This window comes from Cucurbita pepo, chromosome 2 (genome assembly GCF_057944985.1).
Source record: "Cucurbita pepo subsp. pepo isolate OVF chromosome 2, ASM5794498v1, whole genome shotgun sequence".
In the NCBI taxonomy this organism is placed as follows: Eukaryota; Viridiplantae; Streptophyta; class Magnoliopsida; order Cucurbitales; family Cucurbitaceae; genus Cucurbita; species Cucurbita pepo.
The window spans coordinates 4,003,297-4,014,102 of NC_141799.1; the positions used below are offsets into that span (position 1 = coordinate 4,003,297).

The 10,806-nt window shown below is 38.0% G+C and overlaps 1 protein-coding gene across 1 annotated transcript; it reads right to left on the reverse strand.

The window, feature by feature from the left end:
* Positions 1-61: 61 nt before the first annotated feature.
* Positions 62-8,187, reverse strand: LOC111788560 (putative leucine-rich repeat receptor-like serine/threonine-protein kinase At3g14840; the record flags this gene model as incomplete). Its single annotated transcript, XM_023668930.2, has 23 exons — positions 62-614; positions 1,366-1,516; positions 1,674-1,911; positions 2,010-2,220; positions 2,306-2,424; positions 2,779-2,937; positions 3,031-3,226; positions 3,389-3,762; positions 3,850-3,890; positions 4,001-4,036; positions 4,122-4,184; positions 5,104-5,166; positions 5,354-5,425; positions 5,592-5,663; positions 5,739-5,810; positions 5,902-5,973; positions 6,051-6,122; positions 6,232-6,303; positions 7,376-7,447; positions 7,515-7,586; positions 7,656-7,724; positions 7,820-7,891; positions 7,982-8,187. Coding segments are annotated over 23 exons (2,952 nt in total), but the record flags the coding sequence as incomplete, so codon positions are not given.
* Between the last annotated feature and the right edge of the window lie 2,619 nt (positions 8,188-10,806).

Below are 10,806 nucleotides of genomic sequence, written 5' to 3' on the forward strand. Positions count from 1 at the left end.
CACTTTAAGTTTCACTTCATTTCAGTCATCAAAGTTCAAAGAAAGTATTAAAAGCTATTGCTACAGAACAAGCCGTCAAATAAGCCATTGCTTTCCTGTTCTATTCTATGATAATATACAAAGAAGTCAGTTGCCATTTGGTAGAGATGAAAAGCTGCACTTTTCTGGGCAATTGACACGCATTGCAATTACAAAGGCTGGACGTATACAAAAGCAATCAAGAGAAATCATGCAATTCATGGTCTAGTTTCTCTAATATTCAAGTACTGAGATACGTTAATCGGATAGAGATCGACTGCAGATGTTGAAGAACCTGTTGTCGAGACATCGCCAAACAAACCGTACTTCGATTGCTCCGCATCCTCCAATAAATGAGTCCATGCTGTGTTTATTGATCCTTTAGGGACACTAGAATCCAACACTATGTCCTCAATATCCTGCTTGCCTTCCAGCATGCTCACTACTGACGACATGTTAGGTCTTGCTGCAGGAGAGATATTAGTGCAATGGAGAGCCATTTTTATCATTCTCAATGCCTCTCCCTTGTTGAAGTTGGAGCCTAACCTTGGATCAACTAGCTCCATTAAACTGTTTTTCTCTTTCAACTTCAGTGCCTAGAAATCGTAGATGAAAGACAGCTAAGTTATGGTTTTGCCACAATTCTGGGATTGTAACATGATATAATGAGTTCTAATTATGAAAACAAGATGAGAGGTACCGGAAGTAGAACTCTAATAGCCGAAGCCCACTGCTAGGAGATATTGTCTTCTTTGGGCTTGCCCTTTCGGGCTTCCCCTCAAAGTTTTTAAAATGCGTATGTTATTAAGAGGTTTCTACACCCTTATAAAAAAATGTTTCGTTATCCTCCCCAACCAATATGGGATCTCACAATCCACCCCCCTTTGGAGCCCAACGTCCTCACTGTCACTCATTCCCTTCTCCAATCGATGTGAGTCCCCCCAATCCACTCCTCTTCGAGGTCCAGCGTCCTTGCTAGCACACCATTGTAAGATCCCACATCAGTTGGAGAGGAAAATGAAACATTCTTTATAAGGGTGTAGAAACCTCTCCCTAGCAGACACGTTTTAAAAATCTTGAGGGGAAGCCCAAAAGGAAAACCCCAAAGAGGACAATATTTGCTAGCGGTGGGCCGTTACAAGAACAAATGCAAGGTTTACGCATCTAAAATCAAACGAATGAACGAGGATCAAATGAGACAGTGAGTTAAATTCCCTTGGAAACCAAGGTGTTGCCTTCTACATTGGGTTAGACAGTTCTAGAAATGAGGGTTCATCCTACCTATTCTTCCTAACGAACATGACAAAAAGAAACCGAACAACATAAACTGTCGAGAAATTAGATTACCGAATCTAGAAGATAAGAACCATCAGTATTTGCCCACAAAGTCGTGTTGCTCCTTCCGCTAACTATTTCTAAAGCCACAACACCAAAGCTATAAACATCTGCTTTATCAGTCAAGTGTCCTCGCATTGCATACTCCGGTGCCATGTATCCACTACAAAATCACCTCATTATGAGTAAATATCCTTCATTTCAAATTTTCTCAAGAATTTGACTCGATTCTATCTTCATGCTTGCCCGTTCCTAGACACAAATATAAACGAAAAGAAGAAAGGAAAACTAAAACGAATAACTTAATCACAAGTACTCACAAAGTTCCAGCGATTCGAGTGCTTATATGGGACTTCTCTTCTTCATCGAGCTTGGCCAAGCCAAAGTCAGATATCTTGGGGGTTATCTCTTTGTCTAACAGAACATTAGTAGCTTTGATATCTCTGTGGACAATCTTTAGTCTGGACTCTTCATGAAGATAAGCCAAACCTCTTGCTATACCAACACAGATCTTGTGCCTTGTTGGCCAATCCAATTCTAGTTCACTTCCTTCTTGACCTTCAAACATTTCCCATTAATCAAGTCTCTATAACCCAACCAAATTGGTAAATTCAATAAAAATAGGCAATAGTTAATCATATGGCACAAATACTTACCAAACAAGGCATGGGCAAGGCTATTGTTTTCCATGTATTCATATACTAACAAGAGCTGATTTCCTTCAATACAACATCCATAAAGCTTGACTAGATGTGGGTGATGCAAAGCAGATATCATGCCGATCTCATTCACGAACTCGCGATTTCCTTGCTTTGATTTTGAAGACAGTTGTTTTACTGCAATTGCCGTACCATCCGTAAGAACACCCTGCATTTCCAATTGAAGAATCATATATCATACCTACTATATTTACAAAGAAGAAGCTAAAGTTACCAATTCAAATGGTATCTACCTTATAGACAGAACCGAAACCACCTTCTCCAAGCTTATTGGCAGCATCAAAATTGTTTGTGGCGGCTTTTATTTGCCTTAATGTAAAAGAACAAGTTTGCAAATCCAAACCTCGTAACTCTGCAAAAAACAAGCGCGAGCTGAGGAGGAAGCCGAGACTTTTGGTAAACGTATTTAATTCATAGGTTAAACCATGAACTTTAATGTTTATTCCATTTTAATGCTTAAACTTCTAAACATTCTATCTTAGTCCCTCAACCACTGCCAAATGGCATCATTCATCACAAACTCCCTCTACAGCCTACACTATACTAACCGGTCCTTGCTTGCACCGTACATTCAAGTTACCAAGGTTTCTTAAGGTCTAAACAATCATTTTGATATGATTAACATTCAAAAGCTTGCAAATGTTGGCAAGTGTTGAAGGACAAGAAACGTAGCAAATATAAGAAGATATATTTATCTTAGGATTACCTTGTTCGAGTGTCTTTTCTCGTTGTAGACATACACGCCACCACAGGATTCCGAGAACCAATAATATAACAAACACTGAAGCAGCTGCAATTCCTACCACTGCACCTACAGATATGCCAGATTTTCCAGTTTCTCCACCTTCGGATGGAGCCTCAAAGTCTACATGAATTGGGGATGATAGACAACATGGGAGAGCACTCAGTTAAATAAGCACAAGTGAAAAGGAAGAAATGGACTTGAAGATCAACCCACCAGGATCTACTGATATAGCTGATATAAGAGGGCCATAAACTCCCCTCACAGGAATAGCATTTGTCCCCTTCCCGGCCCAATAGAAGCGGATCTCCACCGTACCATTTGTCACGGTAACTGGGATTTTTTTTATGACTGCTTTACCAACACCACCTGCTGCATCCACTATATTGAAATCCTCTAGGACAAGTTCTTTCTGCAGTTCAGAAGTTTATTAAGTTGTCATGCTAGTACTCATGAAAAACTGTTGGCAAACCTGAGACAATCTTCAGAAGTGGAGCTTTCATGATCAAAATACTGATTTTACAACAATCAGAAACTTTTTTGATGAGTGAAACCTTGGAGTTCTTTTTTGTACCTGAATATAAACGTCGAATAAGCGTCTGCCGAGACTACTGAACGTCTTGTCATCAGTAAACATTATCTCTGCAAAATGGAGGCTTACTGTGTAGTTTCCATTTCCCATACAAAACCCATAGTAAGTAACAGATAATGGAGAAATGCGTGCAGTCATGTACAGTTCAGGATTTGCCATAGAAAGAGTAGAAGAATTAGTTGCACTGTACTCATCTCGAGTTTCACCATCATCCAAAAAACTGCCAGTGTTGCTGATTGCCCAATTTGTTCCAGTTACAAAGAACATAGAGCTGCCTGTATTTCGGTCTCCTTTAAAAACTGTACCATTTATGGTTTGTTCCTTCCCACCACAGTTTATATGAAGAGAGTACCAAGCTGTGAGAATAGAAAAATGTTACTTACTACAAATGGTACAGCAAGAGTATAAAATTAAGCCTGTCTCCATTTAAAGGTTCAACCCACTTTTCGAACAGGACGAGCCTGCTAAACATGAAAGAATTCCACTGATAAAGCAACAGAAAGCTCACTAGTTAGCATCACGTTATGAGATAATCTGATTAGCACAGGTAAGTATAAACCAATTCAATGCATACACCAAAAGGTTAAAACTTACTAATCACTGTCTTGTGAAGAGCTGGCAAAGAGGTTCCTGCAGGGGAGAGGTGGTGGAGAGAGAGATTAGATTAGATAGTGTTCTTCAAAAGAAGATATTCATAGGGTAGGAAAAGTCTTACACTTTTTGAGACCGACAGCTTTCCCCAGCCACCTTGACTGTAAAATTATTATAGGAAAGATCGCTGTAAAGAAAGAAAAAGATGTGACACCTTAAAGGAAAAAATAATGAAGAAAAATTTTGAATTGGTTTCTGGAAACAATTTCTATAGAATACACTCAAACAGAGTGTACAACCAAGAAACCAGTTTCTATCACGGTTCGAAGTATTACTAAGGCAAGTATAACTTGATTAAGCCACACATACTCCCTGAGCAGATAGTTATTACAAAGAGTATCATGTTTGTTTCCGTTGACTATTGATACAACCTACAGAATTGGGAGATCCAACATTGGTTGGAGAGAGAACAAAGCCTTCTTTATAAGGGTGTGGAAACCTCTCCCTAACGGATGCGTTTTAAAAACCTTGAGTGGAAGCCCAAAGAGGACAATATCTGTTAGCGGTGGGCTTGGACTGTTACAAATGGTATCAGAGCTAGACACTGGGCGGTGTGCCTGAGAACAGTGAGCCATGAAGGGAGGTGGACAGCGAGCGGTGTGTCAGCGAGGATGCTGGGTCCCGAAGGGGGGTGGATCGTGAGATCCTATATCGACTGGAGAGAGGAACGAGTGCCAGTGAGACCCAGAATGTGAGATCCCACATCGGTTGGAGAAGGGAATGAAACATTCTTTATAAGGGTGTGGAAACCTCTCCATAGCAGGCGCGTTTTAAAAATCTTAAGGAGAAGCCTGAAGTGGACAATATTTACTAGCGGTAGGCTTGAGTTGTTACAAGAATACTTTATAATAACTTTCTCTCTTCAATGCTTACAAATGGGGAAATGGTAGTCAAGTAGGTAAAAACTACTACCCACAAGAAGTTATGAATAGATGGGCAATGAACTCTCAAAGGTCCCAGTGAAACAATGGAAAGAAGATATAAATATCAAATCCATTAAACAACAAGCTGCAAATAATTTACTAGATATTGGAAAAGATACTTACATGCCGTTTCCTTTCAGCATCCAATCAGGCACTGATCCATTCAGCATATTTCCAGTTAAAAATCTAAATAGTGAACATGAAAACGTAATTACAAATATAAAGTATAGTTGCAGATAGGTATCTTCCTAAAAAAAATATAAAATGAAGTATAGTTGCTGATGCATGTCGGCCATTGTAAGATGGTTTAGTTTCCTTAATCCATGAGCAGTCTCAATATATAAAACTTTCAATTCTGGACAAAAGTTCTTACATGTTATCCAACCCTTTAAGAGCATTAAATCTGGTCGGAATTTGTCCACTTAGTTTGTTGAAGCTGAGGTCTCTGTGTGAAGAATTAAACACAAAAGAATAAGAACAATATAGCGGTTATACGGATACTTACAAGAAATTAAGACCCGAATTTCCCTTGATTAAGATAAGGAACCTTGATAGTGTACAAAGCTTTGGTAAAGATTCCAAAGTAATTAAGGCTGCAACTGATTACATACAAGATTTTTAAGGATGGCATCCTATCCAGAAAATTGGGCAGCCTTCCAGTGATATTGCAACTTCTTAATATCCTGTAGATAACCAAAAAGAACATTAATTGGGTGGGGAAAGAGCTTGGCCATCCCCCATGTTTTGAAGTAGCTTACAGAATTGTGATGTCTTCCAAATTACGAAGACGTGGAAAGGGTGATGAAGCTCCACTCAAGTCACTGATTCTCCTGCATTTAGAAATTCAAACTCGAACGATATAAGACACGTCGTTCATGAGGGAAAAAGAAAGTAGCTAAGAACTCAAAAAGGAACACTAACAAGTCAGATAATTTTGTCAATAGTCCAATGTCTGAAGGAATTGGCCCACTTAATCCACTTGCCTGAATGGATCTGTCACAGAAAAACTATGTTTTTGAGAGATAATGCCATAATGAATAGAGAGCTCAAAGAGTAAACTGATATCTCACAGTTCAGTAAGATTTGTCCAATTACGTATGAAGTTCGGTATTGGGCCCGAGAAGTTATTGTCACCGATTCGACTGCATTGACAAAGGATAAGGCTCAAGTGTTCGTTGATCATTTGAAAAAGAAAGCAGCTTAGGAAACACATGGAGGAGTTACCAGTTAGGAAGAAATTATAAGACTTACAATTCCTTCAATGTGGTCAGCTTTCCCAGTGACATTGGCAACTTTCCAGAGAAGTTGTTCGAGGTAAGATGTCTACAAGGCAACAAGGTTATGATATGAATGCACATAATCTAATCAAGTAGCCAGTCGAAAGATCATGACTGATAATTAAACGGGCTAAGTACATCGCTAGTAGATATTGTCCACTTTGGTCCGTTACGTATCGCCGTCAGCCTCACAGTTTAAAACGCGTCTTCTAGAGAGAAGTTTCCACAACCTTATAAGAAATGCTTCATTCCCCTCTCCAACCAATGTGGTATCTCATAGGCTCTCTCCATAACAACGAGAGAAGGAAAAAAATGAAAAAGAAAATGCTAAATGCTAAATTTGATCTTTATTTAGCATTTTCACTTTTTAAAACAATGTATCAACTCACTTTTATAAGTAGTGTCCCTCTATTCTCTCCAATTCTTGTGATATCCCACATTGGTTAGAGAGGAGAACAAAACACCCTTTGTAAGGGTGTGGAAACCTTTCCCTACCAGATGCGTTTTAAAGCCTTGAAGCTTTGGGGGGAAGCCTGAAAGGAAAAGCCCAAAGAGGACAATATCTGCTAGCAGTGGGCTTGGGCCGTACAAATGGTATCAGAGCCAGACATCGGGCGATGTGCCAGCGAGGAGGTTGTTCCCCGAAGGGGCATAGACACAAGATGGTGTGCTAGTATGGACGCTGGGCCTCGAAGGGAGGTGGATTTGGTGGGGGTCCCACATTTGATTGGAGAAAGGAAAAAGTGCCAGCGAGGATGCTAGGCCCTGAAGCGGGGTGGATTGTGATATCCCACATTGGTTGGGGAGGAGAACGAAACACCTTTTATTACAGAGAAAACCCAAAGAGGACAATATCTGCTAGCGGTGACCCTAGGCCGTTACAATTCTCCACTTTCTTTTACCATTTTTCTATTACAATCATACTATATCCGTTCATACTGACCCAAATAAACATGTCAAGCCATTGTTTAGTTAATACTATGAACGGAATCAATTCCATAGAATCATACTTCAAAACTGATGTAAGTGATACTGAGTTTAGAGATTTACACAAACACAACTATCAAAATTCATCATCCAAGTTTGTATTCAAAGAAGAAAAAGAACGAAGTTCTTACAATCTCTGTAACTGGGGCAAGTTTCCAAGCGCTTGAGGAATGCTTCCTGATAGCTGATTGATTTCCAGGACCCTACACAAACCAATCATATGTTCTTGGCAATGTCATCCAAAAACTAAAATGGGTAATCAGAACTCACAAATTTTCTAGAGTAGTGATGTTTCCAATCTCCTCCGGAATCAAACCCGTCAGCCGATTTCCAAGCAGGGAACTGCAGAATCAACAACAACCAAAATGAACCCTAGATTTTCTCAAATCGAGAAAGGGGCGGAGAAATTACATGTTGACGAGATTCATAGAGCCCCATTCTGATGGAATTTGACCGCTGAGATAGTTCCGACTGAGATCACTAAACGAAAAAATGATCGGAAAAGAAGCTGATATTATTAGTTAATCCAGCAAATGGATATCTGTTTTTGAGTATTTGAGGTATTAACAACTTACATTTGCTGCAGAAAGGGCAAGCGAACAAGATTGGGCGGGAGAGTGCCTTGAAGGCTCTGCGATTTGAGAGCTCTGCAGCTCAAATAATAATAGATTTCACAAAATTTGGATTTCGATTGGTAAGAACAGTTTTATAGGTGGAAGAGGAGAGAGAAACGTTACATGCTGATGACATGGCAGATCGTGGCATTGAGAAAGGCGCAATCACAGGTAAGATTGTTTTGAAAATCAGAAACGTTGTTGGGGATTTGGTTGGGCTGAGAAATCCATCCATGGTCGCCATTGCAAGGATCTGCACTGAAATTCCAGTCTCTTTTTCCCAGAATCTTTCCTATTTCCTTTAAACCTTCCACTGAAACATATATGCATGCAATTCAACGTTCATTTCATTATATGATTTCAGCTCAAACCAAATGATTACTGCTTTCATGGACCAAATTATACCCAGAACAGAAGAACAAACGAAGTGAAGTTGTAGCGATCTTCAAGAATCTCTTCCTTTCAACCTTTAGAAATTCTCATGCACTTCAACATTTTTTATTTTTAGCTTTAAGAATTGTTTTAACTTCGGATCATACATGCTAGCTCTAGTGCAAATATCAATATTTGAATTCACTAGGGGATTGAAAAAGTGGAATGGTGAGATCTCACATCGGTTGGAGAGGAGAACGAAACATTCTTTACAAGGGTGTGGAAAACTCTCCCTAGCCGATGTGTTTAAAAACCTTGAGGGAAAGCTCAAAAGTGATAGAGTCTAAAAAGGACAATATCGACTAACGATAGGCTTGGACCATTACAAATGGTATCAACTCTAGACATCGGGCGATGTGCTAGCAAGGAGGCTAAGCCTCGAAGGGGGTCGACACGAGACGGTGTGCCAACAAGGACGCTGGGCCTCGAAAGGGAGTGGATTGAGGGGTCTTATATCGATTGGAGAAGGGAAAGAGTGTCAATGAAGACACTGAGACTCGAAGGGGAGTTAATTGAGAGGTCCACATCAGTTGGGAATAAGAACTTGAGGGAGTGGATACAAGACAGTGTGCTAGCCAGGACGTTAGGTCTCGAAGGGGAGCGGATTGGGAGGTCCCACATCGATTGGAGAAGGAAACGAGTGCCAGCGAAGACGTTAGACTCCGAAAGGGGTATACTCAATGTAAGATTCACATTTGTTCCATGTTCCATCAACTCGTATATATCTTAACTAATTAAAGTCGAAAGGTTCGAACTCTGATCTTACGTTGCGTTGCCAATCTAAAAGAAGAAGAAAGTGTGAGTACCTTCATCAGCAGGCAATCTGGTGGACTGGGATTGGATCCCAGCAATGAAGAACAAGAACAAGAAGAACAAGAGTGTTCTAGACATGAACATATTCAGTCTTCAGCTGTCCTAAATATTTGTGTTTCATGTAATAACACAACAAAACAACAACACTATCAAATCAAACACAAACATCCAACAAAATTTCAACTTACATTCTTCTATGCAATCTTTTACACACACAGACATATATATATATACATATATATATATATATATATATATATATATATATATATATATATATATATATATATGTATATATATATATATCAGTTTATGCAAGATACTCATTTTATCAGTTAAATTGTTATTAATGACAAATGGAAAATCAACTTGGATTAAAAAAACTAAAGAAAAATTTTGGTAACGTTTTGACCCATTACTTAGTAAACCCACATGTCATGATCTCATTATGGATTAATATAAGCAATGCAAATTTGTATTTACACACAACACTTTGGTTTCTTCAACTATTAAAAAAAAAACATTACAAAAGTCAAACGTTTAAGGATGTGTTGTACTAAGTTTTGAAGATGGTTGGAATTTCACGCTACCTAATTAAGAAGAAGTAAGAAAACACTAACTCCACTGATCTTACGCCTTCTGGGAAAACCAAAAGAAAAAAAAACATGTGAGTGCTTATACTCAAAGTGGACAATTTCATACCATTACAGAGGTCTCTTGTCTCTATCAGTGATATCAAAGTTATGTCTTTATCTTAACTTAGTCATGTCAATAGAATCCTCAAGTGTCAAAGTCATCGGGGACTCTCAATGGTGTACTTTGTTAGAGAATTGTAAGAGTTTCAAATGGACTAATTAAAGGAAATGCCATCGTATCATTGTGGAGGTTCGTTGTTTCTATCACAATCCACAATGAGCATTTCAACTCACGTAAAAGTGTATACCTTTGAGTAAGAGTTTATGGGTCCGACAAATACACTTTCTTTCTTTATGAAATATATATATGGGTCGGTAGAGATAAAGTTGCGAACTTTAGACTTATATTAAATTTTTTTTTAAAAAAAGAAGAAATTTTATAAACTCAAGTTGATTCATTAGGTGAGAATTTGTATGGCTATGGCTTGTTTATTCCATATTATAAAATTTTAATATTAATTAAAAGTGAAGGTAATAACCAGGTTAGGTGTTTAATACCATTTGATAATAATTTGTTTTTTAATTAAATTTATAAATATTTTAAAAATGTTTTTTTTTAATGATACTATCGTAGATAAATTGTTGAAAATTCAGCACAATTTTTAAAAAATAAATAGTTATAAAATTATTTTTATTATTTTATAGTTAAAAATAATTTTAGTTGACTAAGTAAGAATTATTATAAAATGCTAAAGTCAACGCGTGGTTGGTAATATAGGTTAACTTGTTGTGTTAATGTTCTTGGTAATTTTCTTTTTGACTATTTCGTAAATTTGAATCTTAATTTAAGATAATACTTTATCTTATACAAAAGCTACAAAGAATAAGATGAAACACTAAAAATTTAAATTATTGGAAAAATAAAACGAAGGCCGATGGTAGATAGGAGAGTCGTCAGCAACAGGACTCGATAGCATACAAAATGTACTATCCATGTTCATTTTTGTTTATTTGATAGAAATCGAGCATTTGAAACAAATCAGACCTTCTAAAAGAATTGGGATGGAA